Here is a 17,373-nt window from a genome sequence, read left to right as displayed (position 1 = left end):
TTCCAGAGTCATACAACCATGTAAAATAAAGATTTTTTTTTTTAATCCACCCTAGCAATAATAAAATTTAATTCAAAGACGCTTCCACTTTCCACTTCTTTGTGGAAGGAAGTACTTTACCCATTGATTTAAAGGAGAAACAACAATTTGTACATTTTTTTTTAGAAACATTTCAAGTTAATTTTTTAATTTTTTATAGGTAGACTGGTTCTGGAATTTGTTCATTAAGAGAGATTGTAAACTCTCCCAAGTGGAACAGATACAATCTCCTCCACTTTCAAGAATGTTTTGAGGTGAGACAGGATATGATGGAGTGCCAAACTCTTAACCTCTTATTCAAAATAGTGAGCAGTTTGGCTCAATATGACTTATGTGAATAAGCATTTGCCAGTGAGAAAGGTAGTTCAAAATCTGATCTAGATTAAGGATAAAATTACCTGGCAATCATGGTGTTTTCTGGTTGTTGTTTCCTTAGATACAGTCATTCTATTTTTATACTTTGGATTATAATCTATGCCTTTTCTATACTAAATCTAGGATATGTCTACAGATCAGCAGGAGATATTACAAGATGGTTCAGCCTTGTATGTCTTTTGTATCACATTTGCTGGAACCCAATTAAACCTGAGTTTCCATTCTTGGCATTGCATACCAGTTTATATAGTTTTATTCTATTGTCTGGCTATACCAAAAGAAGTACAGGAGGTATTTGACATGGGTTTAATCAGGCCTCAACTTTATTATTAGATATCTGCGACTGCCCAGCAGATAAAAGTGTACAGTGCAGGTAACCCCGTGTTTGTTCTGTAATTACCTGGGGGCTTTTTACCAGCTCCCCCTCTTTTTTTCCATCCAGGTCCTCCAGCAAATCCATTGCTGGAACCTTACCATCCACCACCCCTCATAGGAAGGTTAAGGTGGGCTATAAAAATGGGGGGTTAGCTCCTTACCGTACCAATCATAGGACTCCCCAACCACCCCCATTTGTTCCTTTAGCGAACATGTCTTTTTAAGTCCTTTTCCAAGCCATTTATCTGGTCACTGTACACTTTTCCTATGGAGCACCTGCACTGGACCTCTGCCTTACACTTAAATAATGAGTTGCAACATATAGCCTACCGTCCTTCATGCCATGCATGAACAGAGCCCTTCCTGAACCTGCTGTGGGGAAGCCAAAAAAAACCCAACTGTACCCAAGCCAATATGGTGGTAAGGGAAAAATTCCTTCCCAGCCCCCCTAATAAAGAGGGGGCTAGCGTAATGCCCACTGCAGGTCTTGACCAAATCTGGTATTTTACCACCTAAAGGGGAAGGAGGGTGGGTCCTGCTTCAGCCTGCTCTGTGTAAAAGGGAGGCTTCAGGTGCAGAGCTGCTCCTTTTAAATCTTGCATTCCTAGGGGATGAGTCAGCGACCACGCTGACCGTTTTCAGCAGTTTTCATCTCCTCCCCCCAGCCATAAAGCACTGTTCCCTTCATTCGGCCAGCCAGCCAAACACCCCACCCCTGCCTAAAGGTGCCAGGGCAGTTGTGTTAACAATGCAATCATGTTGGCTTTTTGTGCATGTGGGTATACAGTATGTAGCAGTTTGGTCCACTTCTAGATTAAATTTGTTAATTTTCAGTGTGGTGGGGTTTAGAGTTGGAGGAGGTGAGGTTTCAGGTTTGAGGTTCAATATGGGCTAGAGTTTAGGTTTGATTAATGATGCTGAATCTTGTGTAATGTTCTTATAAGATTTTGTCCAAAACAGTAGAAGTCTCACAAGGCTAAGTTTGTGTGTGACATTTCTGCTTTTTGTGCTAAAATCTCATTAGAACCTCATTTCTTGGAGGAATTTTGGCCTCATCCAAAACAGAATGGGGGTGGGAGACAAGGTACTTCCTGGTTTGAGAGATGGCTTGATACTGGAAATTCACATCTAAAAACTCTCTCCCTTTTTTAAATGGTTATGATTCAAGATTCTGGGGAGGCTTTTGCAATAGTTAAGAAGCCATTTGTCCTCAGAATGAAACTTCAAGACCAACAGAGCATGTAAATTCCTAGTGTCATCCAGTCCTACTTGTAAATCCTTTCAGATGGAAGTCAAAAACAGAGCTTATTTTGACTCAATTTTGCACAAAAACTAATACATCTGCAAGACTTCCATAATTAGAATTGAAATGATAGGAAGATCAAGCAGTAATAAGGGGAAGCTAAATTTATTTCAAAAGGTAGCAATTGATCACTAAGAGATCTATCCCACACCTCTCTGCTCCACTTGCTTGGCCTCATTCTGTTACTGAGACAGGAATACCTTCTCAGTCTGTATTTCATGTGCCAGTTTCTCTCTGTAATTAATGGAGAGAAATGTTTGACTGTTGACTCGGAGACGCAAACTTGGGCAAAGTACAGTAAATGGGTGTGGAAAACAAAACTGAAATTAAATATTCTGAAGGGCTGAGGCTTCTGCCTCACATCTTTCTCTTGATGATTATTTTAGTGTTCTAGTGAGAGGCTCTGGGCTCTTACCCTGCACTTCAACTTTGAGCCTGAAGAGTGGGGTTATTTCTGTCAGATGCGGAATGATTTCCTTTGCCTAATGTTGGGGAGTATACTATCTTATGATTGACCAAATTTACTCTGTAGTTTTCAGCTGTATGGCCAAGAGATGGGTCTCTACCAGCAGATCTAGAGATGTTTGATACAGAAGGTCTTGTTCCAAGGGGGAAAAAACCCCAAATGATTTACAATTTTTCAATAGCTATTCATTTTAAAATATTTATTTGAAGTTCTCCTTACTGAAATGTGTGTGTGCAATAAACATTCTTCTTATGCCTAAGGGGGGTCATCATTGATCTGGCCCAGAATTCAGCAATTTGCTTTGCTAGCACAGAAGATGTGAAGATTAGGTTAGATTTTTGGGGGGGTGCTATTTTTTGGACTCAACCAAGCTGACTAAATTGTTACAATAAGTATTTGTAACAAATTAACTTTGAATTATGAGACATGAATTTGAGATTAATATTAAGGAGTTGCTTCAATATGTTATCATGTAGCAACAATCAACAATGTACAATTGTACATCAAAGTCTGCTTGATGAATGTGTTCTATTTTCTATGTTTTTCATAGGGCCACATTTTTGTGACCACATTCTATATGTTAGGAGAAGTTTCATGTGCAAAGAATTACGTATTAGATTTTTGACCCTGTTTTTATTACTTATTGACTCCTCACAGTCATTGATTTGCATTCTTTGGTACCTCAGATCCATAATCTTGATTAATGTGAAAACCACCATGTACTTCGTCCTTCTCAAGTTGCCAGTGCAACATGATGGTATGTCATCAATGAAAGATGTCTAGTTGTGAGGAAGCTTTGCCCATTGTCCATGTTGTACAATACATACATGGTATATGGATAAAGTGTTGATTTCTGTCTGCAAGACTGTCAATCTGGCATCTTTCATTTACACTTAAAATACATTAACACTTAAATATTTACAATGAGATTTCCCTACTTGAATCTGAGTTTATCGCATGCGTCTGATAGTGAACCAGCAGATAGAGGGGTGTTCTACATCTGTGGCTTTATGATAGGATCTAGTTTAGATTCTCTCCTACATTCAGGATACAGGAAACCACAGTGTTTTTACATCAGCATTTCTATTTCTTATGGGAGAAAGTTGGGGTTTCCTCTTTCAAATGTAAAGAAATATTTTTGCATTGTTCTAAGATTATACAGTGGGGCTGGCAGCATAGAATATGAAGACATTTTTCAGAGCAGCAACTGAATCATTGACAGCCACAGAAGCTGGTTGACTCTGATGTAACTCTTTTGGGGTCTCATCCATGCAGAGAAAATGAATGGTCTGGTTTACCACTTCCAGCACTGAGCATTGCAAACTAGTGAGTCACCTAACAGAGATGATTGAAGTTTACACACGTGGATTTGTCCATTTAGGTAATAGATATAATTTTAAAGACACGTTAGGTAAAAATAAGAGGTGTTTGAGTTTATTGCTGTAAAAATAAAATTTGGCTGGGGAAAGCAAATTAGTCCAATCTTTTTCATATCAGAACACAGACTGGAAATGTGTTTAGTATATGGCCATAAACATATCTTCAGAAAGATTTCTTTCATGTTCATTTGCACTGAGGGTATGCCTCCCCCACACACAAAAAACCCCAAACTGTAGGCATCTGAATTAAATCAAGAGGAAATAAAGTGAGTTTCTTCTGATTTATATTTTGATTTGATAATGCACAGGAAGTCCTCTGAAAATACTACCCTGTTACCATTGCTAAATTGATTTCTCCCATGCCCTCTATCTGTGTATTGTTTTCTCTATTCTGCTTATCCAGCAAAAGCACTAAAGTAATTATCTCCTAGTATATGCAGTAGATGAAGTACAGCAAGCAGATTAAATTTAATATGCTGGGAGACCTCCCGCCTTTTTGTGCGTAAAATTACATGTGGCAGAGACATCTCCTTATCGCATTCCTGATTTAGTAGATAAAGTATTGAGGATTTTGTTGCCAAAAAAACCCAAACTTTGAGGCAAATATGCTACATTTAACTAAAAACCTAGATAGTAGTAATTGAATCCTAAAATAAACACTTATTAAAATCATTAGTATGCAGCAAAAACATGGAATCACAGATTAAGAGCCTTTACTTGAATTTGAAATAATGTTAAATTATGAACCAACATATTGATTAAAGAGCAAGGTATAATGAAAAGCAAATTTTCATAATTATTCGGCAATGTGATGCTATAAACTCATCTAGAGAGACAGTATAGAAGTAATAAACATAAAATATGATTGTACTATGCATTAGTGTTGCAAAAAAAATCAGAATACTTTTTATGTAGAAACAGTTAGGATGAAATCCTGGCCTGATTGAAGTCAGGGAGCCAGGATTTCACTTGTAGATATAGTTCTGTGGTCTTTACTCTGGCAATGTCCCACTGGAAGTCAATGAGAGGTTGCCTGACTAAAAACCAACTTAAAAAAATCGCTGGATTTGGCCCATGGCCAATAAACTGATGTTTTACATTTCCCAAGCCATATGGTTATACATGATGTAATAGACTGTAGAAAAAAAGGAGACTGGTATAAAAACAAATTTTAAAAAGAAACAGTAAAAATTGCAAAGAGAACTTTGAGTTATGTAAGATGCCCGATGCTAGTTATAATCATGAAGTAAATATGATGCAGTACAATACTTGAAAAGAATAAGAATTTGTTTGGGGAAAAAAAAGTAAATTGTCAACTGAAAAATTACTAATATTACCATCTCTCGCACATAGATTTTTTTTTTTTATTTTTTTTTGCTGTTCTATAATGCTTCCTAATTTATATGGAAAATAATAGAATAACATTTAAAAGCATCACAGGACAGAAATTTGTTGTTTAATAAACACTGTTCACTAGACCAACATATACCTCTGACACTTTAAAGCAATAATAATTTTGTACTTATTCTCATTTAAAGTGCTACAATGTATAATTCTCTGTATTTTTCTTCTGTCTTAAATAAATTATGCACCAGTTTTCTTGAAGTAGATGTGGTATTTGCCTAAATTTACAATTTTGTACACAAATTGTCAAATGGGTAAAATCAGTGCGTGCAAACATAATATCTTAAAATAGTTGTATATGAAAATCATTTTAAATATTGATATAGGTGGATCAGGATTACTATCAAACACGCTTAGTCCATGCTAAAAGTATATTTAGTATAATTTTACATGTCCACCCTCTCTGGGTGATTGATGTTTTTGGAAGTGAGAGAGGAGAATATTTTTTCATTATCCTAGTAATAATGAGCTGTAGAAGCAATAATAGGTTTTATTCCTAGCCTGGCAAATTGTGCAAATGGTTTTGCAAGGCAATTTTCATAATACTTTCCATTGAATTTTCTAATATTGAATATATTTTAATTGTTCAATCACACATACTGAGCTTGTAGGTTGTTTGCATCCTACATAAATGTGGTTTAACGTTTCATAAGTACTTTATGGGCATAGAGCATGTGGTTATATATTTTCAGATGTACAACCTTAATTCACTTGTTAAAATAGGCGCTCTGTTTGCTAATAGTTACCAGCTGTAACTAATACATTAGATGTACAACATACTGGTAACGTATTATTTAAAGTGACGCATTTTAAAATCAATACCAAATGTCCTGCTGTATGATTAATTGGAAAACATGTCTATTAGAATGGTTATAGCGCTATACAAAATTATTGTGAAAGCATCATAAATGAAGGGATAAAAAGCCAACAATGCATAAATTTTAAAATCTTTCAGTACAAATTTCAAAAGCAGAGACATCACTTACTGTAGTTGTTGTTTGCTTCTCGTGTCCCTTTTATTTTGCCTCGTTTATCAATCCTCATATACCACTGAGTTCGACAGAAAAGTCTTCTCACTCTTACATCCCCCCCCTCCATATAATCATAGCTTCTGGTATGTCGCTCAGGGCTGGAACAGTTCACATTTGTAGCCATTTGCTCTGGAGTCATGTCATTGCAAGCTAAAGATATAGTGCCCACTAAAAAGATAATGTAAAAATATGATCTGTAGAGCAAAGTTGGCAGGATCCATGTCAGTATCCATTTGTGCATTATAGTGCGGTGTTCTGGGTGTTCATGAACAACATAATGAAAATTAAATCTCAAGTAGATCGTTGCTCCTAGGTCATTGACCTGCCTTCTGTCTTTACAGCGAGTTGTAGATTGGTTTAATTGAGATTGCTTCCTCTTCCAGAATTCTGATCCTTATTCCTTAATAGTTACTGATGTTGAAACAGGATAGCTCCTTAAATATCTTTTCAGTCAGGATATCCTTTAAAGAAACAGGTTATAATAACCTTGGCTGTCATGACCTTCTGTACTACTTGATTTTGCTGCTTGCACTGAAAGTAAAAGATCTATGAGAAAAGTGTCATGGATAAATGTTATGGTCAATTGTTACGTGTGTGCGACTATAATATATGCTGCATGAGTACTGTAGCATAGCAAAACATCTTCTAACTTTATACAGTGACTTAACTTCTTTAAGAAACATACACGAGCGCACACACAAGATTATATCTTACAACAAGCTCTTGACAGCAGCACACATTTGAACTATGTACAATTCCTTGTGTAGCTCAGAAATAAGTCTTTCAAATAAGCTGTTGATTCAGCTGAGTTACAAAACTCATACATGGTAAAATGCTATTGCATCTCTTACATTTCATTACTTCATGCCTATACCTTTACAGTTAGCCACATTCTTCCTAAAGGGCTGTCTGCACTTCTCTAGTTTAAATGTCAGGACAGACCAGATATTCATGGGACTGTATTTTTATACATACGTAGTTCAGTTACTTTTAGATTTTGTTTTTAAAGAAAATGTCAAGAAGCTTATTTCTAACATACATCAAGCACCGATAACTTACTTGTTTCTGTTGATAACAGCTGGATACACAAGTATTCCATTTCTGTTGTCTGTCTTTTGCAACATGAGACTCTCTACTGTAGCTACAAACTTTCTCAGCTCAGAAAGACTTCAGCAGAATTATAATTGTTTCCATAAATCAACACGCAAGAGTGGTGGTGTGTGTATGCGCTTGTGTGTGCGCGTGCGTGTGTGTGTTGAGCCTGTTGTTCAGTCCTTTTCGATAAATACCTTTGCTGACCTCACTTGGAAGCAATTAGAATTTAACCAGTCAGCTGTCAGTTGAATGCATGAACAAAAATAAAAGAAGACTTATGTTGTGTAGTGTCCAATGGTCATCAGAGGGAGCTATAAACATAGTTTATGCTTTAAATCTCCAAGTATGTACCTACTTTCCAGAAACAGATTTCTGTGATCACTGGATAAAATTACTTTTCATGTCAGTTAAAGCTTTTCTGTTCTTTGATTTAATTCAGTATTCCCTTTTCCTTAGGAACAAAAACACACACACCTCATTTCTCCTCCAAATCTTTTACACAGATTGATGGGTACATACTTTGCTTACTATCCTTCCCTTTAAATAGCTGAAATACCCAAGTGCATTACTTAGTGTGGGTGGTAGGCATGGTGTCTATTATGGACTGTGTATCATGTTTTTGTATTGTAGACTAGTAAATGAGGAACAATTGCATACAAAATCTAGAGGGTTCTTATTTAAATGGCTGTTATGAACAAACCACAATGTATGTTCTAAACATTGCGTTCAGTCTAGACCTTTGTCAGCATCCGAGAAAAATATAATAAGGAATGATATTCAACATTTCCCCCATGAATACTTCCTAGAAATTGCAGCATGAGAATTAAAAGTTGCAGTAGTACAGATGTTATCCATATTAGCACACTGTTGGATGGATGATCTGTTGGCTTAAGTTTTGGGGAGGCAAATATAACAGCTACGTATTATCATGCTGTTTCTACATATTTATTTCCAACTTTTGTCAACAGTCTACTACCCAAACTCTGCTCCATGTCATCCTTAAAATCTTGTCGTGCTTTTGGTGAAATCCAGCTATTATAAAAACATATTGAAACTCTGGATTCCACTGAGTACAGCCGTGCCTTTTTATCCTGTTTAATATGAATTCTATTCTTATCTTACAGAGATGTCTCTGTAAGAGTTTACTAAACAGGAATGGGGAAATCTTGTAATGAACTGTCATAAAGAGAAAATTACTTGTATCTGTAGGTCTCTGAAAATAGTATTGTAATTGTAACATAGTCATGCTTACCCTGATCCACAACCTTTCCCAGGAGAGGTGGGGAATAATTATTTAGTGTATTGAATTCTTTAATTTGATTGAAAAGAACTGTTGAGCTAGTTAATAGCCATTAGGAACATTAAGGGTACATGTTTGCCACCTAGTGGTGAGGAGGGTTTAATGATTCAGGACTTAGTTTGGAGTGTTCCTGTGTTTATCACTCACAAGTGTGTGACACCAGGGGACCGTATTTCACCCCGCCTGCCCTCCCATCCTTCCAACCCACACACAAATTCAGAGGATATGAGTAACTTCCCTTCTCAAAGTTCAGATACTTCAACCTCTCCTTTCAGAGCTCCCTATGAGCACTCCCCATTTGCTACTTTCTCTGTGTTCACTTGAAGTCAATGAGATTTACTCAAATCCTGCGGAGGGAGAGTAGGACCCCAGGAATTCTATTTTATCATCATTGTTACCTGAAAAAACAATGATTTACATGCAAATATGGCCACAATCATGAAGGAAAATTAGATATTTTCTCATTCTCTTAAGAGATTATTTTCATAATTGTTACAAGTTTGCATTTTTAACATGAGGAGGCAATGGAGACCCATGTAGGAACATCAGATCTGCACCAGAGACTCCAGCACAGAAGGGACAGCAAGAGAGAGGACCAAACATGAAATGGAGTGACAAACTGACTCACTATAGTTTTGAACAATTATTTAATAATCATTCAGTAACTTCATTTATGAATGAATACATAACTGCTTATTTTGGTGCATTGAGGGAGGAAGTAAAAAAGGGGCAAAATGCCTTCAGTCACCCAAGATTTCTGACTAGTTAGTCCCTATTATTGTGTGAAACCCATTCAAAATCATGGTGAGTGTGAAATTCTTTTTTACACCCACAGCCCAGATTCAGGAAAGGTCCCTGAAACTTAGATTATCACAATTCCAATTCACCCTACCATACGCTGTCCCCAAATGCCCAACCTCATGTTTTGATGCCTTCAGGAGAGACCCAGTGGCATGCACTTGTTCTGGTCTACAGTGCCTGGAACATAATGCCTCCATTGGACACTTTAAGAAGTGGCAAAAGTAAGACTAGGAACATAACAAAATCAGTCAACAAAGCACTGAATAAAATGTGGCCATGTCCTCAGCTAGTGTACGCTAACATGCTTCCATTGAAGTCAATGTAGCTGTGCTGATTTACACCTGCTGAGGATATGGCCCATTGGCCTGGTGATGCCATGATGATCTCTAATCTTGGGCCCTGAGAAGTTACCAAGAAGATTGAATTCCAAAGATGGAGCCCTCAGATAAGAGCCCTGCTATCTGTGGTGGAGACTTCAAATTTAGGGACCAAGAGCAAGAGCCACTCAGCCATCTTTACTGCCATGCTAGGGTACAAAGTTCAGATAACTTCTTGAATAACCACTCTGGTCTTTTAAGATCTCCATTGACATCTGAAGTTGCAATCCAAAAGTGAAAGGAAATCAATACAGAGACTTCAGCACAGATAGTATTTATCATGCCAGCTTGCCCCACAAAGGGGGTGAGTTCCGCTTGATATGGGGTGTCTGGGTAGATTGCAAGAATAGTCCTATACTACAGCACATTGCAATGGTGAATCCTGGAAAATGATGCAAATAGTGCCTCCTTTAAATATTTCCCCTGGTCAATAAGCCTCATCCAGGCTAATGTGCAACCAGTTTGTCTACCTCCAGATCCCCTTCTCTATCAGACAGTGGGAGTCTGAATTCAGTGAAAAGAAGATGTAGAGCTGAGTTCTACGGGCAATTTGATGAAATCTCAATCCAAAGCATCTCACAATCAACCCTGTCGGTTTAATACTGAATAGCAGGGTTACAAAATCCTGTAGGACGCCATGTGAGGGCTATTGGAGAAAATGAGCAGTACTGTCTGGGAACCCTTATAAAGGAAGAATGAATCCACTACTTCCACAACTCCCACAAGATTCACTGGATAAGTCAACAATACCTATGGGTTAATAATATCAAAAGCTCCCGACAAATCTGATAAATCAGCATGGCCACTGATCCCTTGTCCATTGCTAAAAAGAACTCACCAGCCATTTATACCAATACAGTCTCAGTTCCATTCTTAGATTTGAACTCAGACTGATACAATGAAAAAATCTGTGGCATTCAAGTAATCAGGGATAAAATCTTATCTGTGTTTTACTTCTCACAGTAGAATGCATGTGGAATTTTTTTTAAATGTTATTTCTTTGCTGGACAAAGACAACTGGCAGCATTTAAAACCTGCTTTTTTTCTTTTGGGGATTTTTAATTTATTTGTGCTTTCTCTGGCATTTAGTTTTATATAAACCCATAGCATACCTGAGGTTTCATTTCCAGAAAGCTGCAGATACTCATGCTCCAGCCACAAGCTTTGTGCGTGTATCTCTCCCAGCTCTGTAAAACAAATCATTTGATACAGCAGTGTGTTCTTTAGTGCTGCTACAGCTCAGATCTTTATGAAGCATTATATTTAAAATAATTAAAAAGCAATTTAAATAAGGCACCAGCTGTAAGTGTAACCAGTGAACAACAAGTTATTTTAATATGGCTGGTGGCCACATCCTCCTCCTTTCCTCCTTGCTTTGCCCGCAAATAACAACCTTTTCAAAATGAAGCTGCAGCTTTAAATAAATACATTATAAATATACAATGAAACTTTAGCCCTTACCAAAAAGCAAGCCCAACTGTATGTTGTCTAATGAAAGGACACCATCTTAACCTGCTTGAGCAAATCAAACCTTCCTTCACAAATCTGAATTTTCTGGAATAATGCAGCCCACTTTCTGTACAAGCCATGTATTAACCAATGCCTCCCCCAAACTGGCCTACTCTATTTTCATGATTGTGCCCACTGCGACCTTTATACGAGTGGGTATTTGTCTAGCTAGCTGGAAGAAAAGGGGTGTTGCCACTTTAAGGGCTTCCCTGCAGCAGGTGGGGAGAAGGGGAAAAGTTTAGTGATGGGCAGAAAACAGTTAAAGCCAGGTCAGGACTAGGTCACTGCAAGGCCCTTCCTGCTGACTGGCAGTGGGGGAGGTATTTATATCCCATGTAGCCACAGAGAGGGCCTCTTTACCAGGATCAAGCTGGCCTGGCAGTCAGGTATAACCAGTGCCTCCCCCAAATAGGCCTACTCTATTTTCACGAAATAACATCTAATTGCATTGGCTAGCATTTCCACCTTATCGAGGAAATATGCCAAGAACTTGGCAAATCAGTTCTCGAGCAAGGTTTTACATGGTGCAGAGTTCTCCTAAAACTGCACAAATGTTATGATCCTTTCTCTGAAGCGTTTTATATGAAGAAATACATCAGCACATTGTGATAACTTGAGAGCATTAAAAGTTACAGAAAGAGAAAAATATTGCATGTATGTATTCCACATTTTCTTAAAATCACTCCCATAATACCTTGGTAAGTATTCTCCCCTGACAGCAACCTAGATGCCAATTCCTTCAATGTGAGTAGGTGGGAAGTTGCAACAATGAACATTTTGGAAATCAAAGGCAACTGCTATGTTTGCCAGTTATGAAGGTTGAATGCAGGTCTCTGTATCAAACAGTAAACACCCAAATAGTAGTAGTAACAGCCAAAGAGACCTTTTACCATCTGCTAGCTAGGAGAGTGCACCTTTTTCTTTCAGATGCACAGTTAGCCATAGTGACCCAGACCATCTTCATCTCCAGGATGGGCTCCTACAATATGTTCCATGTGGTTTGATTATGAAGGCAATATAGACATTTCCATTGATCCAATGCGCAGTGGCCTGCCTACTAGGAAACATTAACTAGTGAGAGCACAACACATTGGTTCTCTGCACTCTGCTGGCTTCCTATCCTGTTTCTGACCTGCTTCAGGATCGCTGTTGCTAATCTTCAGAGTCTGCAATGGGATGGAACCTGTCTAGCTTGGAGATCAGCACAGTTTCTGTGGCAACAGCTGAAATTAGTTAGGATTCTGTGGCTGATGGAGACCAGAGTAACATTCTCAGAGTGCAGGAACTGGGCATTCTCAGTGTTAAGCCCCAAGCTGCAAAACTCCCTATTATCACAAATCAGGATTTAGGATGCAATGAAAAATCTGCTATTTGCTCTTCATCCTTTGCTCGATAATGACAGCTGCAGAACATTTGGCAGCATCTCTCGAAATAAAGCAAAAGGAACCCTCTATGAACAATAGAGAGATGCAGAACATGCCACTTCTGCATGGAATTGTTGCTATTTTAATTTTCAGCCTAGATACTATTGAGTTGAGTAGATTAAAAATAGACATAAGGTATGGCTCCTTCCAGCCTTCCCCCGCATGATTGTTGAGAGAAGTTCTTTCCTTTTGGTAACTTGCATGCGTTGTTGAAATTGCAAATTTTTATAGGTGTGGCAGTGTTGGGTACAATTTTGTACTGGAAAAATTTTACTATAAATTTTTCATCATAAATCTTTTGCAAAGCTAAACTCAAAAGCCTCAGCCATCTCTATCTGTGGGCTGCTGTAAACATCCAAATTTTGGTCATATGGGATGGAGTTAAGCTTTCAGGAAAACTGGAAATGGGTATATTACTAGTAGATATCAGTATACTTAATAGCAAATAATTTATCTGATGAATTTATCTTGTTTTTATGTTTATAAATTATCTGCAGTAATTTGTTTTTTCTTCAATTTATTTGGGGGAGATTAGGGACCTTGGAGGAAATCATAGAATCATAGAATATCAGGGTTAGAAGGGACCTCAGGAGGTCATCTAGTTCAACCCCCTGCTCAAAGCAGGACCAATTCTCAACTAAATCATCCCAGCCAGGGCTTTGTCAAGCCGGGCCTTAAAAACCTCCAAGGAAGGAGATTCCACCACCTCCCTAGGTAACGCATTCCAGTGCTTCACCACCCTCCTAGTGAAATAGTGTTTCCTAATATCCAACCTAAACCTCCCCCACTGCAACTTGAGACCATTGCTCCTTATTCTGTCATCAGGTACCACTGAGAACAGTCTAGATCCATCCTCTTTGGAACCCCCTTTCAGGAAGTTGAAAGCAGCTATCAAATCCCCCCTCATTCTTCTCTTCTGGAGACTAAACAATCCCAGTTCCCTCAGCCTCTCCTCATAAATCATGTGCTCCAGACCCCTAATCGTTTTTGTTGCCATCCCTGGACTTTTTCCAATATTTCCACATCCTTTTTGCAGTGTGGGGCCCAAAACTGGACACACATGAGGCCTCACCAATGTCGAATAAAGGGGAATGATCACGATCTGCTGGCAATGCCCCTACTTATACAGCCCAAAATGCCGTTAGCCTTCTTGGCAACAAGAGCACACTGTTGACTCATATCCAGCTTCTCGTCCACTGTGACCCCTTGGTCCTTTTCTGCAGAACTGCTACCTAGCCATTCAGTCCCTAGTTTGTAGCAGTGCATAGGATTCTTCCGTCCTAAGTGCAGGACTCTGCACTTGTCTTTGTTGAACCTCATCAGGTTTTTTTTGACCCAATCCTCTAATTTGTCTAGGTCCCTCTGTATCTGATCCCTACCCTCCAGCGTATCTACCATGCCTCCCAGTTTAGTGTCATCTGCAAACTTGCTGAGAGTGCAGTCCACACCATCCTCCAGATCATTAATAAAGATATTAAACAAAACCGGCCCCAGGACCGACCCTTGGGGCACTCCGCTTGAAACCGGCTGCCAACTAGACATGGAGCCATTGATCACTACCCGTTGAGCCCAACGATCTAGCCAGATTTCTATCCACCTTACAGTCCATTCATCCAGCCCATACTTCTTTAACTTGCTGGCAAGAATACTGTGGGAGACTGTATCAAAACCTTTGCTAAAGTCAAGGAATAACACATCCACTGCTTTCCCCTCATCCACAGAGCCAGTTATCTTATCATAGAAGGAAATTAGATTAATCAGGCACGACTTCCCCTTGGTGAATCCATTCTGACTGTTCCTGATCACTTTCCTCTCCTCTAAGTGTTTCATAATTGATTCCTTGAGGACCTGCTCCATGATTTTTCCAGGGACTGAGGTGAGGCTGACTGGCCTGTAGTTCCCCGGATCCTCCTTCTTCCCTTTTTTAAAGATGGGCACTACATTAGCCTTTTTCCAGTCATCTGGGACCTCCCCCAATTGCCATGAGTTTTCAAAGATGATGGCTCCGCAATCACATCCGCCAACTCCTTTAGCACCCTCGGATGCAGCGCATCCGGCCCCATGGATTTGTGCTTATCCAGTTTTTCTAAATAGTCCCGTACCACTTCTTTCTCCATGGAGGGCTGGTCACCTCCTCCCCATACTGTGCTGCCCAGTGCAGCAGTCTGGGAGCTGACCTTGTTTGTGAAGACAGAGGCAAAAAAAGCATTGAGTACATTAGCTTTTTCCACATCCTCTGTCACTAGGTTGCCTCCCTCATTCAGTAAGGGGCCCGCACTTTCCTTGACTTTCTTCTTGTTGCTAACATACCTGAAGAAACCCTTCTTGTTACTCTTAACATCTCTTGCTAGCTGCAACTCCAAGTGCGATTTGGCCTTCCTGATTTCACTCTTGCATGCCTGAGCAATATTTTTATACTCCTCCCTGGTCATTTGTCCAATCTTCCACTTCTTATAAGCTTCTTTTTTGTGTTTAAGGTCAGCAAGGATTTCACTGTTAAGCCAAGCTGGTCGCCTGCCATATTTACTATTCTTTCTACACGTCGGGATGGCTTGTTCCTGCAACCACAATAAGGATTCTTTAAAATATAGCCAGCTCTTCTGGACCCCTTTGCCCTTCATGTTATTCTCCTAGGGGATCCTTCCCATCTGTTCCCTGAGGGAGTCAAAGTCTGCTTTTTTTGAAGTCCAAGGTCTGTATTCTGCTGCTCTCCTTTCTTCCTTGTGTCAGGATCCTGAACTCGACTATCTCATGGTCACTATCTCCCAGTTTCCCATCCACTTTTGCTTCCCCATATCTTAATTCATCCCAAAATAGGCTTCTGAGGGAGACACATGCAGGCTTAGTTGGACAGGAGGCTGGGTCACCATGAAGTTGACTTTTTTGAGAGGCAGACTGACATGAAAGAGTGGAATCCCAGGGATTAGTGTTTTTGGAGATGGATGGTTTCCTCCTCTGAGTGAAGCCTGCATAGTACCCAGAGTTACAAAAAAGCTCTCCATTGTTGTTAGTAACTTCATTACCAGTACTGGCAATCCTCACTGGAGAGTCCATTCCCTTGTGATAGTAGGGCACACTGAGAAAGACCATCACAAATTTAAGATTATAGCAGCTATGTATTGTAGCATAAGGATTTTGGAGAAGGTGGAGAGACTAGAAGGCTGAAAGTGATATTCTGTAGTCCACAGAAGAAAACAATTTAGTCTCATTATATGGCACCTGCTTTATTTCCACCAGGTTTGGGAAGCATACAGAGTTTACCTGACCAGCCTTCTATATTCCAATTTTACTTTGAACACAGAACTTAGAAAAGCTGTAACTCATACCACTTTTTATGAATTTAAGTAGCTTTTTATTTCATTTTTTGTTTTTGATGTGTAGCATACCTTAATTTTTAAGTTAGAAAACATCTTTTAGTAAACACAGATGTTTTGTATAAGACTTCTTTGCAAACATTTCCTAGAGCTTTGCTGAAATATTTCTTTATTTAAAGAACAAAAAGTATTTCCAATACCTTTGTTTGTAATGATTAAAATATAGTTTTAGCCAGTAATAATAAATTGAAAAGAAGCTCTTCAAGAGAAACCTGTTTATCTCTGACTAGAGTTAGGCAAAGATTTAAATGCCAGATAAACAACAGCAGCAGATGCAAATAGGATTGTATCATTTGTGATTTTTATACGTCTAGTCAAACTAGCCCAGTAAGCCTCTATGAGGAACCATATACTGAGTACTGAATTTCATGACAATTCCTGCAATTTATTTACCAGTCAAGTATTAAATGGGTATTAGAAGCCTTTTAACACAGAAGAAAAAATTCTTTACTAAAGTTTAAAGCAAGAATAAAGACCTGTTGCCATGTTATGCCCCTCATTAGCCTGTCTATTTGCTAGACATTTAATCTTAGACAACTATTTTGTATTCCTTCTAATTGGGACCTGTCTGAATTTTTCAGAGAGCAGACACTGTAGCCTGCTTTTCGCTGGATTAAGACTGGCTTCAGAGTAGCAGCCGTGTTAGTCTGTATCCGCAAAAAGAACAGGAGTACTTGTGGCACCCTAGAGACTGTTGCTTTGAAGATCAATTTCAGTGATGATCTACTAATACTACCTAGTATTTGAGTAATTGAACAAAGTTTGATTGAAAGTGCAAAATTATCCTCCTATTCAAATAATTTCTTATATCCCTAATTAAAATCTGCTCAGAGTGAAGTGATTCACAATGCAAATTATATTGTATCCTCTTTAATTTATAGCTTGACTATATTAAAGGTAAAATTATCTGTAGACCTCTAGTAACTATCAGTTGGCATCTAGTCAGATAAAATATAGGCATTTTGCCATACTGAATGCATATTATCTAGTTTCCTTAGAAATGTTGTTTGTGACAGAAAAATGCTATTAAGGCACATCAAGTCAGTTTCACAAGTTAACACGTGCCTAAAAACAAATTAAGGAAACAATTATTCTAATGTAAGTTTTTGTTTTTTTTAAAT

General features: G+C 38.6%; 1 protein-coding gene across 2 annotated transcripts in view; it reads right to left on the bottom strand.

Moving 5' to 3' along the window:
* Positions 1 to 7,692, bottom strand: part of FGF7 (fibroblast growth factor 7) — a 58,830-nt gene extending 51,138 nt beyond the window's left edge. The window contains exons 1-2 of one of the 2 annotated variants that reach the window (XM_034784165.1): positions 7,432 to 7,692; positions 6,328 to 6,918 (exon numbers count right to left, since the gene is read on the bottom strand). In XM_034784165.1, the coding sequence (XP_034640056.1) occupies positions 6,328 to 6,613 (286 nt within the window). In that variant the 5' untranslated portion in view covers positions 6,614 to 6,918; positions 7,432 to 7,692. The remainder of the gene's footprint in view (positions 1 to 6,327; positions 6,919 to 7,431) is intronic. The other variant, XM_034784164.1, reaches the window with a different exon arrangement.
* Positions 7,693 to 17,373: the final 9,681 nt, after the last annotated feature.

Source organism: Trachemys scripta, chromosome 10 (genome assembly GCF_013100865.1).
Source record: "Trachemys scripta elegans isolate TJP31775 chromosome 10, CAS_Tse_1.0, whole genome shotgun sequence".
Lineage (NCBI taxonomy): Eukaryota > Metazoa > Chordata > Testudines > Emydidae > Trachemys > Trachemys scripta.
This window is presented reverse-complemented; position numbering and strand designations above follow the sequence as displayed.